The 20,061-nt window shown below is 41.4% G+C and overlaps 1 protein-coding gene across 1 annotated transcript in view; it reads left to right on the top strand.

The window, feature by feature from the left end:
* The first annotated feature begins 11,476 nt into the window (after positions 1–11,476).
* TMTC2 (transmembrane O-mannosyltransferase targeting cadherins 2) overlaps positions 11,477–20,061 on the top strand; it is a 276,266-nt gene continuing 267,681 nt past the window's right edge. Inside the window, exon 1 of the mRNA XM_054989259.1 lies at positions 11,477–11,769. Coding sequence (XP_054845234.1) covers positions 11,687–11,769 — 83 coding nt within the window. The 5' untranslated portion in view covers positions 11,477–11,686. The remainder of the gene's footprint in view (positions 11,770–20,061) is intronic.

Genomic DNA, 20,061 nt, shown 5'->3' with positions numbered 1-20,061 from the left:
AGGAAAGCAACGGGGAAACTTGTGTAAGCATATTCACATGTCGTACATGTGTAATTCATCTCATGTAATTTGGCTCTCATTTCTTCATTTTTATTTGCCCTTAAGAATATTACATTGGAGAACATACTGAATCCTACTACATTATACGATTCCAATTTATGTATTTTGTGCACTAACATAATTATTGATTAAAGGGTTTTTTTAAAAAAGTGTCACTATTTTCAGGCTGTCATTTAGATTTAAATGTGAACTCTGCAGTCCTATGCACAGTTACGCCAGTCTAAGCTCATTGAAATCAATGGCCTCATCAATACACTGAAGTAACTCTGCACAGGAGTTTCCTGTAAGTGCAGTAGAACTTTTCAAACCACAAACGTCTTAATCTTTGAACACCTTTATGGAACTGGCACAGAAGTCTCTAGAATGCTGTGGCCCAGGATACAGTATATACTCTAAAGTTGTCAGGCTTTCAGACCTATGCTGAATATTTTGGATTGAAACCACAAGACAGGCAGGCAAGTGAAAATTGGGCAGGCTAAAGGCCACGAATCTGGTTGCTTAGAGGAAAGAACACTGGAAGCTCTACAAACAGCAAGTTGTTCAGGCTGATAAAAGGCAATATTATTTATTTATTTACTTCATTTATGAGTGTGTCTTTGTTATGTGTCATCAGGTCACTTCCAAATTATGGTGACCCTATGATATTTTATAATTAACAGCCTTGCTCAGATATTGCAAACTAAAGGCCATAGCTTGAGTCAAGCCATCTCATTTTGGCACTTGCTTTTTCTTGCTGCCTTTCGCTTTTGTTAGTATTATTGTCTTTTCCAGTTAGTCTTGTCTTCTCATACTGTGACCAAAGTATGATAGTCTCAATTTTGTCATTTAAAGCTTCTTGGGAGGATTGAGGTTTGATCTTATCTGAAACCCTATTATTTGCCTTTTTGGCCATCCATGGTATATGTAAAACTCTCTTCTTGCACCACATTTCAAATTAATCAACTTTCTTGCATTCAACTTTCACTGTCCAGCTTTCAGATCCATACATGGAAAATACAATAGTGTGTATTATCATGATCTCAGACCCCAGGGACACATCCTTGTCCTTAAGGATGTGTCCTTCATGCTGCTCTTCCAAGTCTCAATCTCTTTCTGATTTCTTGGTTGTAGTTTCCTTTTGGTTGATGATTAAGACAATAGAAAATACTCCATTTATACCTCACTTTGATCAGTCATACTTGCCAAATTGATCCTCTGATGCCACCTTACTTCCTTTGCCAGGAGAATTATGGCTACAAATGCTTTTCCTAAACAGTCCATAATTTTCTGTTTTGACCAACATCCTAGCGGTCACTGGAAGCCAATGCCTGATTCACAGAACTCTCAACTGAAGAGCGGAACTACAAGTGACAAAAGGCACAGATTGGACACTTGTCAGCTTCTCTCAAGTTTTGATGGGAAATGTAGGCAGCTTGGTGGAATGTTGGACAAGTGACAGTTGAAAAGTCCATTGGACAGCAGTCAGAGAGCGAAGCTGCGAGACCAGGATGCCTACATTTCCCATCAAAACTTGAGGGAAGCTGACAAGTGTCTAATCTGTGCCTTTTGTCACTTGTAGTTCTGCACTGAAGCTCAGTAGAATCTCATAAAAGTACTTAATCCATAGAGGTGTTCATATCAGGAATTGATTCATCAAGCTACCTTATGCGAGTAGGAAAGGTGGAGTACAAATATTTTAAACTTCCTATATTGTCCATCCTGCCAGTTAAGATCTCCCTCACAAGCCATATTCTTGGTCTCCTCATCTTCAGAAATGAAGCAGGAAGCAACCAGAGACAGGCTTTTCAGAAGTGGCAACCTGCTTATAGAATGCCCTTCTCCTTGAGGCTTGCCTGACACCTACATTGTTCTCTTTTGGATACCAGGCCAAAATGTTTCTGTTTTAATTAAGGTCTTAAAGTTTTAACACCATTTTAATGTGTTTTTAGTGGAAACTGTTATGTGAAGCTGTTCAGTGTTCTATGGTTTTTATGCTGTGGTTGAATTTTTAATGTTGGATTTTAATTAATAATTTTAATGTTTTTTTTATCATGTTTTATTTTGTAAGTCACCTTGGTCAGGTTACTTAGGATGGTGTCATAGAAATTATAAATATTTAATTAATAAATAATCACCAGTATGAGCAAGATCTTATACAGTGCAATCCTAAGAAGAGTTACATCCTTCAAATTGTATTGAAAGGATTGTACTAATAGGCAGCTCAAGGTTACCAAATTTGGCACATAATAGACATATTTTGTCACAACTTTATTTTTCATAAGTTAGTGAAAGTAAATTTCTGTTTTATTTTAGTGGATGTTCTGTATCTATGCTTTAAATCTATGCTCTCTTGTCCAGCACGTATCAGGATTTCTACAACCTTATATATAGAAGTGTCTTTAAAAACCAAATTAAACACAGTTGCAGCAGCTTCTGAATAGCTCTGAGGTTATGCAACTCAGTTTATCTTCACAATTACTGTTATTAGTATGTGTTGTTACAACCCTCCTACTCGTTCTTTCCTCTGACAGAGTAGTCTGTGACAATGTGCCTTTACTAGAATGAAAGTTATTTTGAAAACTACTGCTTGGTAACATATGTGAATTCCTAATTTACCTCTTTATACCATTTAATTATCACACGTGTCAAGCACTAAACCTACTGAGTAACTTGACACCTATGATGATCTGCTAAAATTTTCAGTCTAGTTCATATAATGAAGGGTTGGAAAATTGTAACTTGTTGGTTGTTTAGCTGTTTAAAACAGATGAATGGTAATTCATCTTTAAAATAGTTAAACAATAAACAGTTACAATTTTCCAAGCCTTTATTCTTTTGTACATTCTGTTCCTTCTGTTACAGTATTATTTCCTCTGTTGGTCATAAAGGATGTATGCTATGCCTATTTTACCTGCTGTTCCACAGATTTACAAACAAAACAAAACAATAATTCTGCTTATGTGCTGGATTGCTTTATGAGTGAATGAATGCATACAGATGTCACAATAAACTACAGTTTATCCACCATGATTTCATTAAACTCCAATTTAGTATGACATTTGGATCTACGTTGCCAACAAACTGTGGCTAAAGTGCTAAACTGGAATTCTAGATCACAGTTTGTACTTGGTTTATTAACTATAGTTTGTACTGAGGTGTGTCATTAATGCAAAAATCCCAGTAGCACTTTCCTACTCAGGCTCAAACTGATGTTACTAATGTCCATGGGTTATTTCTGGATTCCCTGACCTGACTTTCAGTCAGTAAGTCAGACATCAGGTATGAATTCCCAGCAAGGCAAGTGGTATCCTTTGGGACAATTTCACATCTGGAAAATGGCATTTGGGGGGAAAGGTGGAATCTCCTTCTCTTCCTGTGCCATAGTCTCAATCCAAATTGGAAACTCACAGCTGATGTCTCTCTGAATGGATGAAAGTCAGGTCAGGGAACCTGGACACAACCTGTGGAAAACCACAGCACACAGTTTGGCTTCCACCCTCCTGTATGTAAGGTTTGGTAACATGGAGCAAAAGAAAAATCTAGCTTCTCCAGCTGCAATTGTCTATGCACTGTGCTTTCTCAGGAAATTCCCTCCCTCTCCAGGTTCTACCAGTGATAATTCACCAAACAGGACTGCAGCTCTAGCCTCTCCTAAGGGAGGCTAGAGGTGTGCTAGCAAAGGGTATGCTGACATATACAATTGATATTGCTCCATGTAATATGTTGTTAGAGTCAAAAGTAGTTCACAACCTACCTATTGCCATACCCTTTTCACCATAAAGACAGCTCTAGATCCCAATGTCGCTGAATATCTCAACAGAGATCACGCTTCTTCCCAAGCTTTTATTTTTTTCCCTGTGAAAAGTCAGGATTAGTGAATGTGTGAGTAGTTGAGGACTTTTTCAAAGTACAAGTTAGATAATGCAGTAAACGATCAGGAAAAGAGGGACTTGATAACAAGGAGGGAGGAGGCCCTGAACAAACAATGGACTCTTATGTATGTCTTGTAGATCAGTGGTTCCCAACCTTTTGGATATGGTGACCCCGAAGTCCAAATTTACTTGGTACAGTGACCCATCCATGATTGTCGCAAAGTTTTCTGGTACCCTAGGTGAAGTATGACCTTGATGTTCATTTAATCCAGCATTCCATTATTTACAGTGGCCAACCATATGTTTTTGAGAAACCAACAAACATCACATCTTACTATGAACTCCATGCTGGTGTCATTTGCATACAAGGGCTTTACTCCAACTTTTGACCAGATTCTTCATCTCCATTATTCCCTTTAAGATTCTAAGGAACTCACTCCAGTAACCATCAGGACACATTTTATTTGATTATTAATCAACATGCATATGCAGTGAAGGAAAAAAAAACTATCATGAAGATACTATTTCCAGGATCAGGTCCTATTTTCCAAAACACAGGTCAAAGACTCACTTCAAATTAAGTACCAAAGTTGGTTCTTCCAGGAGCCAGTTCACACATGATAATTTTATCTTAGAAATATTATTCTACATAGGAAAAGGTGTATAACTATAAAGTTACTAGTTGGTTAACGGCTTCCCCCTTCTCATTATTGTTGCAAAGGGTGGAGGAACTGAGAATGTGAGAAGCTGGCTTGGAGGAAGAAGAGAAAAAGAAAATGTCAGGGACAATCATTAGGAAGAGCTGGTCTGTGACCCACTTTCAGAGGCATAGTGGCCCACTTCTGGGTCCTGACCCACAGGTTGGGAAACCCTTTTGTAGATGAACTGAGACTTGTACAACAAACTGTGGTTTAAACAGAACACAGTTTACTGTGGCATCCAGGTGCAATTACTGTCATTCTTAAAGAAACTCTGAACTGTGAATATGCAGCTGTATACCTTGAGGCTCAGAACAAAGTTTCCTCAATACTGAGAAATGTGACACTTTAAAGTGGTCTTTCCCTTCACTGTCCAAGCAACATGTCATCGTACCAGGAAATCAGCAGTCAAGTAGACAATAGAGTAGTGGCGCATGGTGGACAAATCTAATCCCATTTACTTAAATGGATTTATGTACTGTCAAGTTACTTCCAGCTTATGGTGACCTTATGAATTAATGACCTCCAAAATGTCCTATCATTAATCGACTTGTTTAGTTCTTGCAAACTGAAGGCCATGGCTTCCGTCAAAGGAATTAGAAAGGTGTGACTCTATTTAGGATTGCACTGTTCAATGCCCAAACAATATATTTTTACATTTACAACAAGATTTCATCAACAAAGGAACCAGTAATTTCAGTTCTTTGTGTTTTGGTGACTCATGGTAGCATTGATGTGATGTGAAACCATTAAACAGAATGTGAAAGAAAATGGCTCCCATTCGCATGGACAAAGTGCAGTTAAACATAGTGCTTTATCCTTTTACTATTAAACAATTATGTACCTCAAAGTAAATTGGAAAAGCTGCATTTTCTGTACCCCATGCAAACTGCTATTAAAAGGAAGAGTTCTTTGTCTCTTGTGCATCCTAGATTAGGTCAGACATTATTGAATATCAAAGTATTTTGGCAATGATAAAAAGGAAAAAAAACATGAGCACACTCTTGCTCCTACTGAAGTCCATATGTTCTCATTGATTAAATAAACCTGTATACCATCTAGGCTTTTCAAGATCAGCAACTAGTTTTATGGCAAGATCTGGGTTCAGATCCCCAATGAGCGATAAATCTCAGTACATGACCTTGGAGAAGTCAGTCTCTTTTAGTCCAATTGGCCTCACAGGGTTGTTGAATAAGAGGGGAGAGGAAAGTAATGTACATCACTTTGAGCTCCTTGGAGTGATGCTGGGATAAAAAAGACAGATGTCTCTTTGCCAACTGCTCCTGAATTCTGGCCAGCATTTATGTGAGGAAGGTAATTTGCTAGAGGTATCATAGGAAGATTGAAACAGTATATTCTTTCATCTGGGTAATAGCTGGGACCTCCTTTCCCATAATAAAGTCAGACCTGTAATTATGTGCATTTGTACAAATGCTTTTAAAACAAAAACCTCATAAAATAAACTGTAAAAAAATTAAATGAAAAAGCACTGTAACATTTTGCCGTATAAACAGTTTGTTTTGTTTCTGTTGGTCACTGTAGGGTTTTTGAATTTTGTTACTATGATTAAAATACATGCATTTTTATATGTAGGGTTTTTTTAAAGGTAGATTTTTTAAAAAAAGTGGATGTAGAACACAGAGCCTATAGATGAAAAATGTTAGTCTTTGAGAGATTTGCCATGGTACTTACTCTGCTAAAAGAATAAACTTTCTCAGGAAAACAACTCTTCTCAAACTTTGGAGATGTACATGCACACACAAACTAGTACCTGGAGGAAGATAAATTAACAAGGGGGAAACTAAAAGTAATTAAAAATACAACTTCAAGAAACACAAAAATCAAACCCTAATATCAAAGCTTGAATACTTAACAAAACAGAATATGGTCATCTATTGAGAATCGTGATTGAACATCAAGTACAAACATGAAGTGTAATAATAATTGTTCTTGAATTAAAATAGGAAAATAAAACTGAATCAAACCAGAAGGGAGACAGTTTCTTTTGTAGGCAATGAAGTGAAAAGAACTAGTCTTAATTCTTGTTCAAGCCATTAGGCGACTGTCAGGTTTCTAAATGAGTTCAGATTCTGAAGGGTCTTGACTGAAAAAAAAGCAGCAAACGTCATTTCTGCATCTTCCCACTTCTAATGACTAAATTGCATCCATACATTCTTACATAGGGATTGTACATCATTTGTTCAAGTCAAACAGCCAAATAATATCAATGTAGAGGGTACAGTAGCACATTTCTACTTTGGAATATTAATTTGATCAATGGAAGTTTGCCATCTAAAGGGGGATTCTGAGTGGGGAAAGGTTGGGAAGGAGCCTCTATAGTATAATGACACAATCTAATTTATGTTTGGCGGTAACAAGGCAGTTTCTTTACGCTGAGAAACTGAGAATGAATTACCATGCTTTGTTTGGGCTCATTTGGAGGCAGAACGTGCCAGAACAGCATTCCAGTAGATCTGAAAAGAGGTCACGTGGGTTTTGGCCCCATCCACGTGATTCCCTTTTCTCCTGGCTGTCCTTGTCTTTAGCAGCAGACAGCTGCAGCTGCAGCTGCAGCTGCAGCAGCACCATCACCTCCTGGTTTCCCTGGTAGGAACCGGGTGGGGGGGGCATGGGCCATTCTTGAGGCCTGTAAGCAGTGAGGGCTTTCCAAAGGAATGTAAGCTGCTTTGAATTCATTTTGCTCTGCTGCTTTATTTTCATTTGTGACTTGTGAGAGAGAGAGAGAGAGAGAGAGAGAAAGCAGAGTGGGGCTGGGCTCCAAAGGAACACAAGCTGCTTTGAATTCATTCTGCTCTGCTGCTTTATTTTCATTTGTGACTGATGAGAGAGAGGGGGAGAGAGAGAAAATGAGTGAGTGCAAGCTGAGTGGGGCTGGGCTCCAAAGGAATGTAAGCTGCTTTGAATTCATTCTGCTCTGCTGCTTTATTTTCATTTGTGACTGATGAGAGAGAGGGGGAGAGAGAGAAAATGAGTGAGTGCAAGCTGAGTGGGGCTGGGCTCCAAAGGAATGTAAGCTGCTTTGAATTCATTTTGCTCTGCTGCTTTATTTTCATTTGTGACTTGTGAGAGAGAGAGAGAGAGAGAGAGAGAGAGAGAGAGAGAGAGAGAGAGAGAGAGAGAGAGCAGAGTGGGGCTGGGCTCCAAAGGAACACAAGCTGCTTTGAATTCATTCTGCTCTGCTGCTTTATTTTCATTTGTGACTGATGAGAGAGAGGGGGAGAGAGAGAAAATGAGTGAGTGCAAGCTGAGTGGGGCTGGGCTCCAAAGGAATGTAAGCTGCTTTGAATTCATTCTGCTCTGCTGCTTTATTTTCATTTGTGACTCATGAGAGAGAGGGAGAGAGAGAAAAAATGAGTGAATGCATGAAAGCCAAGTGGGGCTGGGCTCCACAGGAATGTAAGCTGCTTTGAATTCATTCTGCTCTGCTGCTTTATTTTCATTTGTGACTTGTGAGAGAGAGGGAGAGAGAGAGAAAGTGAGTGAGTGCAAGCTGGGTGGGGTTGGACTCCAAAGGAGGGTAAGCTGCTTTGAATTCATTCTGCTGCTTTATTTTCATTTGCGACTTGTGTGTGAGAGAGTGAGTGTGTGTGTGCATGGGTGCAAGCAGGGCTGGCTCTCCAGAGGAGGGTAAGCTGCTTTGAGTTCATTCTACTTTAAGGAAATACCTGGAGATTTTTGGGGAAAGGAGCCTGAGGGGTGGATGTTGCCTTCTGACACACTTCCGGTGATATCAGGGCTGTGTGGCATATGCTAATGAGATATGCTAATGAGTTCCTGCAGTTCTTTTTCTAGGAAATGACCCGTTTTTGATATGTGACAATGTAGCATGATTCATTACTGGAGCTTCAAATACCAGATAAGTAACATTTGTTTATCAGCTTTTTATCCCACTTTTGACCAAGAAGCCCAGGACAGTACACATGTATCAACTGCATGCGGTAGATTAGGTGGACAAACAGACTGGCTGTAGTCCAGTACTTTAACTACAACATCTTTAACACTTCGGCATGTTAGTTCCTGGTTAGCAACAAAAACAACAGTCTTGTACCGCCCAAAGTCTAATACTGTGATTTTTTCAGTCTAGAGCCCACCTTTGTCAGATATTTGAATCTCATGGCTACTCAGTGGGTACATACATACAATTGAAAGTGGAAGCAGAGGAAGGAAGGGGGGGGGGAAGAACAGACATAACAGGACGGGCCAAAGGTACAGCATACACAGACAGCACTACATGGGCCACATTACTATGCAGAGTATGAAGGAATACAAGATCCAGTCAAATGCAAGAGCCAGTCTGTGTGACTGAGGCCCATTCCTAAACAGACATTAGTGGAGCTGGGTATCTTTAAGCAGGCAACCTATTCAACCATTACTTTTTGTGTCCTTTTTACTTATTTATGTATTTATTTGTATTATTTAGAGCCTGCCTTTCTTACTGAGACTCAAGGCAGATTACACAGTGTAAGCAATATAATCTACAGATGGACATTCAATAAACAATAGGGTATAGAGTGTAGAAATTTGAAAACAAGCATAAATTCAAATATAGGAAAACAGATGAAACATTGCTGAAACAAAATATAAGTAATTTGATGTGACGTATTAAATAATGCGGGAACTATTCATTAGGAGCATATCTACATAAACAGATAGTACCTAGTAGTATAGTCTACAGATCCAGTCCCTTTACCAAAGCATCCATTTCCATAGCCCTGTTGCCTGAATAAAAAGCCCTCTTGAATAATTCAGTTTTACATAGTTTGCAGGAGCCAAGAGAGTGTGAGCTTTCCAGACGTCTTCTGGCAGCTATTCCATAAGGTGGGGTCTACCACAGAGAAAGAGAGAGAGGACAACTTTTGGTTTTGCCCATTTGCAAAGGGGTAACTGTGCAGGCCGTGTTCATGTGAGTGAAGCTGCTGTGGTAGAGCATCGGGAGAGAGGGCCCAAAACCATGCAAGGCTTTGATTGTGATAGTTAGAACCTTGAACTAAGCTCAGTAACTGATGAGTAGTCAATGGAGTGACTGCAGTCAGAATGCAATAGAGTGACTGCAGAATGGGAATAATATGCATACTCCTGATATTAATCCTGCTGCAGCATTCTGCACCAACTGGAATCTTTTGAGTTGCTTTGTGGGGAGACCTATGTAGAGTGCATTAAAGAAGTCTAGTTTTGATGTTACTGTGGTAATGCCGTGTCAAGGTTGTGCATTACTACCCTACAGGAAAGTGACTAATATATTATTTAAATTAAATAAATTACAGCTTGTTTCTGAAGGAAAGAACAGAATAGCAGGATAGAATAGACTAATGCTCTTATTAGCTGTGCTTGCTAAATTGAAAAGGCTGAAGACCTACACCTGGATTATGCTAAAGACAGGGCACCCTAATTAACATCCTCTGTGTTGAAGACCAGATACATTTAACACACAGCCATTACACTCCACCCAGGGCCCTCTCAGTGCTTTCATGTAACACAGCACACCCTCAACTTCTAAAATTATTCACAATTGGTGATGACACATTGAAGCCATCGGAACTAACAGAAAGCAGCAGGGGGGATTGGGTGACATTCAAAGGCAGCCTTCACAACAGCACTTTAAGCATTGCCTTGAAAAGGCCCTAATGTGCTTAATGCCTGGTGAGTCTGGAGAGGATTCTGTTAAATAATAATGGGGGGAAGAGACTTGTTAAAAGCTTCTGGGTTTCTCAAACACAGCTGGGTATGTCACGCTCCTGCAGGCTGGCCTGCTGTGCCACTTGAAGAAATACTGTTCTTGTAGATGGCTAGTTAACCTGAAAAGTGGAGAAGCTGAGCAACTCCTCTCCCAAACAAGCCTTGTTTTGAGACACCGATGTTCTCTTCAACCTACTGTATCCTATTAAGGTCATCTGTAAACGGATTGCTACTCTGCCTTCTGGAAAATCCCATTCGTCTGCGTATATTTAATTCTGCTCCACACATGGCCTTCCAGTCATTTTCGCTTTCAAAAAGCAGTAATTTCAATTTCTCCCACGGGATCTGTCTGCACACACCTCCCCTTCTGGCCACCTGAATTAAAGTTTTTAACACACAAGCGAAAGCTTGCTTCACAAAGCTGCCTCCTCACGTGGCACCTGAAGGCAGCTTTTTTTAAAAACAGGCAGAGGGGTGCCCTATAAATACAGCCATGGCAGGCAGGCTGAACAATAGAAGTGCCAGCTTTCTACCCCCACAAGCGGCTCGACGCGCTGGTCGCGGTGATGTTTCCACCTGACTTGCAGCTCTCGGGGAGCGCGCGTCGGGAGCGCAGCGCGGGCCGGGCCAGTCGCCGAGGCGGCCAGCTCGCCTCTCTTCCCGCACTTGACCCCTTTCTGCTTCTCCCCGGCCCCTTTCCATCCCCGGGCTCTCTTCCAGCGACAACCTATTCGTTTCAGCGGGTTCCTGTGGGAAATTGAAAGGGAAAGGCGGAGGGCGCGGAGCAGCCAGAGCGAGAGAAAGGAAAGGCGGGCCGGAGCGAGAGCAGGGGAGGAGAAAGGGGCGGGCCGAAGGGGGGAATGGCACGCAAGCGCGATGGGAGCTCCGAGAGCCCCACGCGGGCGCTCGCCGAGCCTCGGCAGTGGCGTTCTCAGTTCAGCTGCGAAGGGGCCTCCGGGCAGCAGGGCTGTGGAGAGGGAGCGAGACGCCCCGCGGCCGGGGACCCGCCAAGCTTCCTCTGCCCGAGCGCTTTCCCGAAGCGGCGCGGCGGCCGCAGCAGCAGCAGCAGCAGCTCTCCGGTGCCAGCCCCGGCCAGTCATGGGGTAAAGGGAGCGAGCGGAACGGACGGAACAATAAAAGCTGCTGCCGGCTCGGCTCCTCCCGTTGCTGACTGGCTGCTTGGTCAAGTGCGGGGAAGGGGGAGCGGCGGCGATGCTGAGCGTTCGGAGACGTTGACCAAGCGGGCGAGCGGCGGCCGGAGAGCAAAAGTGGAGCCCGGCGGCAAGAGGGAGGGCGTGCGGCGGATGCTTTGCGCGGCCGGGGGCGGCGGCGGCGGCGGCACAGGGAAGAGACGAGGGCGGCAGCGGCGGCGCTGGAGAGATGATCGCGGAGTTGCTGAGCGGCGCCCTGGGGCTCGTCCTGTATCTCAATACTCTCAGCGCCGATTTCTGCTACGATGACAGGTAGGTGGAGCGGCAGGAGCAGGCGAGCCGGCGGGCGCGCAAGCCCAGCGACAGCACGGCGCAGCGCCTAGGGCGGCTCTGGGTGTGGGAGGCGGGCGGCTTGGAAGTTGTGGCTGGCGCACGCGGCGCGGGGTCCTCCTCGCCCGGCACTCGCTCGTCGCGTGGATGCCCGTCTTCTGACCTCACCGCTCCGCTCCTCTGCCTCTCACCTCTTGGGAAAGGGTGAATCCGTTATTCGCCCCCCCCCCCCACTCCCGCCGAATTTCACTCTCAAGAGTTGAATCCCAGTTCTCCTCCCCACGCACGCTGATGTGCTTGTAGACGCTGCAGAAGTACGGTAGAGGAACGCCAACTGTTAGCAGGACTGCCCCTGCTCTCAAGGGAGTTTTGCTTGCACCGGTGCAGCTCCGGGACTTAATAAACCGCGAACAGGCGGCGATCCCAGCAAATCTCTTACTAAAGTTACTGACCCTCCCCCCCCACCTGGTTTGTTTGTTTATTTACTTCTTTCCTTCCTTCAGCCTTCCATCCAACTGTATAATCTGCCCTTATAGTCCATTATTCGCAGGTCGTTAAGTATGGGGAACCAGAAATCACTGCTGGGTAGGAATAATTCTGGAAATGCTTCTGTCTCTCCCGTCTCTTGGAGACAAGTTTTTTTTTTTTTTAAGCTGCCACCTAATAGCAGCCCTCTTACACAACGTTAGTCTATGCTGGGAAGGAGGGGAAAACCCTCTTCCTTCAATCTGCCCAACTGTTTCTTTTTCTGCCTAGACCTGTCTTCACTTTCTGGAACATTTGACATTTTCTGAAATTCTGACACATGGGACAGCAGTCCTCGGCACAATGACTTGAGAGTTAATTCTGTTGCCAGGACATAGTGGGACTTCTGAGTAGATAGATATAGAATTGAGGTCACAGTGTAGCCAGTGGGTAAGGATGTGTCTAACCTCAAGTGGATCTGACTGGAACCAAGACTGGAAACTGGGTTCTAATTTGGACCTTTCACCCTGGAATGCCAGAGATGCAGCAGAGCTTATTGTAGTTACTGAGCAGTGAGTGAAAGAAACTCTGCACATGTTTGTAGTTCTCATATTATGTCTTGGAACAGGAGCTGCTGCTTTAATGTTACTCACAGAGACTGCTGGCTGGAAAACCTCAGTGGCTGTGTTTAAATGTTTGTGTGTTTGTGTGTATGCGTTGTTCTCTAATCTGCTGAGCAGTGTTTGTGAAAGCATTTCTATTGTGTTCCTTAGGCTTTTATGTTCAACATTCCTTTATGCTGATTAGCAAAGATGAAGCCCCCAGGGCTTGAATTTGTCTCTTGCATTTGGGTGAGTTTGGGCTGTTAATAAGAGCTGAACTGTGTTGTCGAAGAAACAGCATTGATTTCTTGAAAATGTCAAACTTGGGCCGGTGTCTCTACCAGTTCTTTTCTTAAATGGGCAAGTGTTTAGAAATTGATGAAAAGCTCCATTAGCAATTACAGAAAATTCCAATTTGCGCCTTTTTCCGGTGACTTAATCTGATTACAATTAAAACAGATGCATAATTAAAATATATTAGGGAGAACCTCACGCACGACTAAGCTTATGAGCCATCCTGGGGTGTTTGCATGCTCCATTGATGTTAAACCATCCAAAAAGTGAGCATAGATTTACTTTGACAGCTTTTCATCGGCTCTTCCCTGTGTGGAAAGTGAATGGATCCCTTGGGTTAGGGTGCACTGCCTTTCAGCAGAGTGGCTTTGTGTTGAATGGGGCACTCCTTGAATTCTCATGTAGGGGAGTAATTTGACACTACAGTGTCCAAGCTGTGATGGCTGTAGATCTACAAATGGTACATCAGCAGTTCTGCCTTGATATATCCATCAGGTTACACCGTTGTCAGCAAACAGAATTCAACTGAGTCTCTGAAGATTTTAATTTCTCTTATTAGTGTGTGAAAGAAGGGGAGTCTGAAGCCAAAAGTGAGAATGAGAACAGACTTGCAGCATAACTGTTGCTGGAAAACATGTTTCAAAATTTCCAGCACATCTTCGGAAGAGAAAGGATCGGCTACTACCTTGAGCTGTTTGCTCTGAGAGATAATTTCTCCGTACTTGGCTCTACTGGCTGTTTAATCTCGATGATTTTACTCCTTTCCTTTACATTGCATTGCACCTGCTATAGTTAGCAGTTCCTGCTAATTCTTTATATTGTCCAAATGATGAACGCCAGTTTGTGGTTCTTGTTGCCTCATTCTTTAACAGTGGCAGATTAACAATCAACAACTAAACTATGATGATTTCCCAGGCTTATAGAGTGAATTCTTTTATTCTTCCAAGTATTTAACGAGATTGTAACTACTTTCTAATGTATTAGCAGAATGATAATGGTTGTATAAAGTTGTTTTAATGGTCGTTCACTGCTGTGTACAGACCAATAATATAGAGATTTAGAAATAAAATCTGATTTAGCTCTGTTGCTGCTGGGAGATACCTTCTGCCATGTTATATACTAGTGTTGTACTAGCACTGTCATGTCTAGAAAGGTTCTGGGCGCCTGATTGGTAGGATGTGTAAACTTTTGAACATCAGCTGTTCAGGAAAGACACTAATTTGTCTGGGGGCACAGATTGATAATTTACTGTTCTGTATAAAAATTTGCTAAAGTGGGTTCTGGTTCAAACAGTGTTGTGTAGTGGTAAGTGTGTTAGACAAGTATCTGAAATACCCCAGTTCAAGTCTCCACTTTGCCATGGAAGCTTGCTGGTTGATCTTGGGCCAGTTGCACAGTCTGAGCCTAACCTACCTCTCAAGGTTGTTGTGAGGATAAAATGGAGGTGAAAAGTACATTGTAAGCCACCTTGGGTCCCCATTAAAGAGAAAGGTAACAAATAAATGAGATTAATAAATATTGTAGAAGTAGCAGTCGATCTTTTTCTCGGTCGGACATATTGTGTCCTAATGTTGTTAGATAATGTGAATGGCAGTTAATTGCAGGCTCTTTGCTTGGGGACAGAGAAGAAGAATTGTGTGGGTAGTGCACTAAGGTTGTGCTCAGGAGATGACATTTTAAAGGACAGGTTTGTTTAATTCATTTAATAACTAAAGACATAAATACTTCTTGAACTTAGAGATTCATTGGCATATATGATCAGGCAGTATTGATTATGCTGTGCTGTAGGTCATTTAATCAGAACATTTTCAATTACTATGGGAAGGAAGGAGCAAGGAGAGATGAAAACTGCAAGCTAGTAAATGTTTCCCTAGTCTACCACTACCATCCAAAATAGTACTTTTAGGTCTTTATTTTAAAATTGCAATCATTGAATTATGCTGACCATTGGGAGCCTGTTCAGAATGTGACTCTAGAAGTTGTGGGCTGAGTTGGTGAAGTTAGATATTGCTTTTGTGGTGGAATCGTCTTCCCAGTCCTAATGAATCAAAACTCATTTGTTCTTTGGAGCTGTTGATCACTGTCAGGAGCAATGTCAGATCATTCAGGTTCATGGACTACCAAATGTGGTATTTAATGTAGGGTGTTTTCCTTCTTAATGTAGTGATCAGGATTACTATACTATATAAAGGTGCCAGTAATGGTTTTCTGGATTTTAGAAGGTTGTCTAAGATTAAGTGGCATCATAAAAACCTTCTTACAGCAAAATCAATTGCTTAAATAAAAAGTAATGGAAAACAATGTGCAAGCCTGGCACAGCATAAGAGTTCCTCGCAGGCTTAAATAACTTTCATGTGGCTAGTTCTTGTCTTCAGGCAGAGCTAGATGACTTCTTGAGCTTTATGTCCATATTTAAATTTGAGGAAGAATTCTTGAAGGCGTGTTGTTGTTAGGAACTAATTAGTATCTGTTTGCATCCTTATTGACTAGACTAGATGAAACTTGAAATAAAGTACTGTCAGTTCAAAGACATGATAAATTTGAAAAGCATATTCCATATCTTAATCAAGATCTGAAAACGTATGTTGATTATGTAGATGTTGCAAAGCTACTATTTTCCTTCCTCTCACCCCACCAGATTTAATGTTGTTTTAAAAAATGCTAATGTTTTAAGATTGCCTATAAAAATTAAATGATTGATTAGCAGCAATATGATGGAAAATAAAAGGAAAAAAATAAATCCTATCAATTCAATTTTTGAGATGTAAATGTGTATGGCAGGAAGGAATGTTTGGGGAACTGCAGATTTTTGCAGCAAGTGTACAAGGACTAAGGTATATTTGTCTTCTCAGTGTGGAAAATATTCCTTGTTATTTTCTGCAATGAATTATACTCATATTCTTAGCAGATAATTTCTTAATCTTCAACCAGGAAACAGAAAATTGTTGTTTTGTTGGCATTGTGGCTGCTAAAGTTTTTTGTTTTGCCTTTTTTGTTACATTCTGACAGGTACTGGAATTCAGATTTGTAATACCTGATTGGTGAGCTGAACAGTATGTCAAAATACCATTTATCAGTGTAACAACTGGACAAGTTGCTATTGGTGCATAACTCAGGCATTCAAGAAACTAGAAGTCACAGATAACACATATAAAGGTGCCTACATGTATCCATTTAAGTAATCCTTCTATTCCCAAATGTTTAAGGAAAAGTACATACTGTGGATGCTATTATGATTACTCTTTAACCTTGCAATGATAAGTTATTCCTACTAATTTATGATTTTGAGGGAACTAATATTTTAATCCTTTTGAGCTACCATATGGTTTTCCATTTTGTACCTTAATCAACAGCACTAAAATGTTTCCACATGTTCCAAACATCATTTTTTGCATATTGATAACATTTCAAAAGAACCGTATGAGTATCCTTTGCTGGCAGGTATTTTTGTTCTCTTTTTGAATGTTACCTGCAGTATGCAAAAATCTTGAAAAATGACATTCTTGGTGCCCATGTTTCTTGTCTGGACTGAGAACCATTCTATATAAATGTATGTTGCATACCATCAGTGCAATCCTAAGAAGAATTCTACCCTTATAAATACATGGAATTCTGCTCAGCACTGCAGTACGTATCACTTAGGCTGCAGTCATAGAGGGACTTGAGCTAGAAATGTGTTCATTGATCACTGGGGCCGTTAACATGCATAGGATGTTAAGAGCAGTCAAACTGGATCAGAAGAGTGGTCCGTCTAGTTCAACATTCTGTTTTGCACAGTGGCCAACCTGTTGCCCTGGAGGACCATCAAACAGGGCACAGAAGACCTACTCCTGACACTGCTTTCTAGCACTGATATTCATAGGTTTACTGCCTCTGGATTTGGAGGTTTCCTTTAGTCACCATGATTAGTAGTCATTGATATGCCTTTTCTTCATGAATATGTCTAACCTCGTTTTAACACTGTGTGTGTTCCTGGACTACACTACATTCATCAGCAGTGCATCCCATACTTTAGTTACTCACTGAGTAAAGAAAGATTTCCTTTTGTCCCTCTTGAAGATTTTCAGTACTTTGAAGTTCAGGTGACTTTTCTTTAGGCTCCATGCATCAGTGATTTTATTAACTAGATTAAGCAACTGGAGATTGATCAGTTGACCTGCAATTGAAGAGCAGATTTATTTGCATTTTGGCTTGTAGAATATATAACACATCCTTTTCTTTTAAGCCTGAGTAATGGAATTTATTAAACATTAAATTATCACAATTTCTCCAATTGCTTATATATGCTGAGCTTTTAGTGACAGGCATATTTCTTTGCATTTGAAAGTTCAGCTTTTAAAATCTATTGTAGATAAACAGCCTTAATTTAAAGATGAATCACATAAATACAGATTTTTGTGTAGCAGTCTCTATAGGCTTACATAAAAAACATGTTTTTAAATCTCTGAATTTAATCTGTGTTCTTAAATCTTTGAACATACAGCATTTTCAACTGCCTTTTAGCAAAAAGAGCTTAGTGAAGCTTTTTAAATAATAAAAGTCTGAAGTCACATTTTTACTTGACATTTTTAACTACAAAGTATGGGTAAGATCATGTTTTTAAAATTTGTGTGATGGAATTGTCACTCAATAGTTTGGTTTTGGTTCTGCACATTTTAAGCAACAAGTGTGCAGTACCAGCCTATGCCTGCTGCAACTGTAAGCAATGGAGTTTACTCTCAGGTAAGCGGGTGTAGAATTGCAGCCTAAAATTTGAAAGCGTACATTTTCAGAAGCTGTTGCCCCTTTGAAAATTAAGTAGAGTCCATATGCTCAGCAGCTCTTGGGCTTGTCACATGTGATGTAATCTAGCAATTGATAAATACATATCAAAGGAGGTGTGTAAATAAATGGTGAAAAATCTGATTACCATATGTCTCTTGCTTTGTGTATGACTTAATTTTTCATGTGTGATTTCCACTGACACCTATAATGCTGTGGAGGCTGGCTGTGTCTGCACAGTGGGATTTTCCATTTATATCTTGACATTTGAGCTCATATTCTCAAAGAAAAGTGGATGAGTGGGATCTCCTGCAAGTATGACAAAATAGCAGGTGATAAACCAGCATGTGTGCCTGCATGAACAGTGTTGTATATCTTGGTAACAGGCTTAAAACAACCAAGGCGTAAGTTTTCCCAGGGCACTGAGTGTGGGTTTTTGGAATAGCTGAAAGGGGATTACTGATTACTGGTGCTTGATTACTGTAGGCTCAGGAAAGATAGAGGCAAAGCGACTCTGGAAACTGGTGTGCATAGAAGCTGTGGTGGGAAGAAAGGTAAGAGCAGAGTCATGGGATGATGAAGTATTGCAAGTAGTTGTAGAGACTAAGCGAGTATACTCATACAAGTTTTAGGTTATGCGGGTGGAAGACCTTATTACGGAGGTGGTAATTCTTATGGTGAGAGATGTATTTGCTTCATGTTATATACTAGCCAATGATAGATGAAGGAACGGGTTGATACTGATCCATTTACATGTGTTGCAACAGCTTTAATTACTGAGCCAATATGATATTTGTGTATGTGCCTGTATGTATATTTGTCTCATTTTAACTTTTATCAAATTTCTGTAAGTTGGTAACACAAAAATTGAAGAGCTGCTGAGGATCTATCATATGCAGACACCTGAAGATGAGATGTGTGTTAAAATGTACATTAAAGTGTAACTCAACTCAGGCAAGTTCAGAATTTGTAGATGTCTGTTCACCTGACTGTTGGTAGTATTTCCCCAATAATTGCAATCTTCAAAGTCTAGCAGTAGTACTATAAAGAGAATTTTCCTAGAATTTTTCTCGTTCCTGACAGTTTAGGCTACTGTCTTCTTGTCACCTAGCATTTTGAAAGTGGAGTACATAATTAGTAAGTTTTATACAGCTGAAATAAACTCAGCAGTGTTGAATAAAAGCTATTGGCTTTAATAGGAATTCTTATGGTTTAATAGTCTGGGTTTCTCCCGGGTCATGGGACTGAGACATTGCTAGTCGCCCTCACGGATGATCTTTGCAGACACTTGGATCGAGGTAGACAGGCCCTGCTGATATTATTAGATCTTTCAACAGTGTTTGATACGGTTTATTACGATCTCTTGACCCACCTCTTCGCTGATGTGGGGATACAGGGGACAGCACTACAGCAGCTAGTCTCTTTTCTCCACGGTCGGGGACAGAGGGTGGCACTGGGGGAGAGTCCTCTCGCTACCCGCTGGTATGCAGTGTGCTGCAGGAGGCCATACTCTCTCCACTATTGTTTAACATCTGTATGTGTCCCCTTGCCCAACTGGTGCGAAGCTTTGGTCTTGGGTGTCACCAGTATGCTGATGACACCCAATTATACCTGTTGATGGCTGGCTGGCCTGGCTCGGCCCCAGATGTCCTGAAGTGGGCTTTTGAAGCCATGGCTGGATGCTTGAGGCAGAGTCGGCTGAAATTAAACCCCACGAAGTCGGAGATCCTATACTTGAGTTGTGGACCAGTGGATTCAGGACCCCAGCTTCCTGCCCTCGATGGGGCAGTACTTGTACCGGCCCCAACAGTCAGGAGCCTGGGAGTGATCCTGGATACCTCCCTGAATATGGAGTCTCAGGTCTCTGCAGTTTCCAGGTCTTCCTTTTTCCATCTACAACAGACTAAGCAATTTGCCCCCTATCTCTTGACCCATGATTTAACTACAGTGATCCAGGCAATGGTCACCTCTAGGCTAGACTACTGTAACAACCTCTATGCAGGGCTTCCCTTGAATCTGACCTGGTGGTTGCAACTGATTCAGAATGGAGCAGTGCGTGTCATCACCGGAGTGCCAAGAAGTGCACATGTTACACTGGTACTGTGCCAGCTGCATTGGTTACCAGTGGAGTACCGAATCAAATTCAAGGTTT

Source organism: Eublepharis macularius, chromosome 9 (assembly GCF_028583425.1).
Source record: "Eublepharis macularius isolate TG4126 chromosome 9, MPM_Emac_v1.0, whole genome shotgun sequence".
NCBI lineage: Eukaryota > Metazoa > Chordata > Lepidosauria > Squamata > Eublepharidae > Eublepharis > Eublepharis macularius.
Note: the sequence above shows the minus strand (reverse complement) of the source record. Positions and strands in the feature narration are given on the sequence as shown.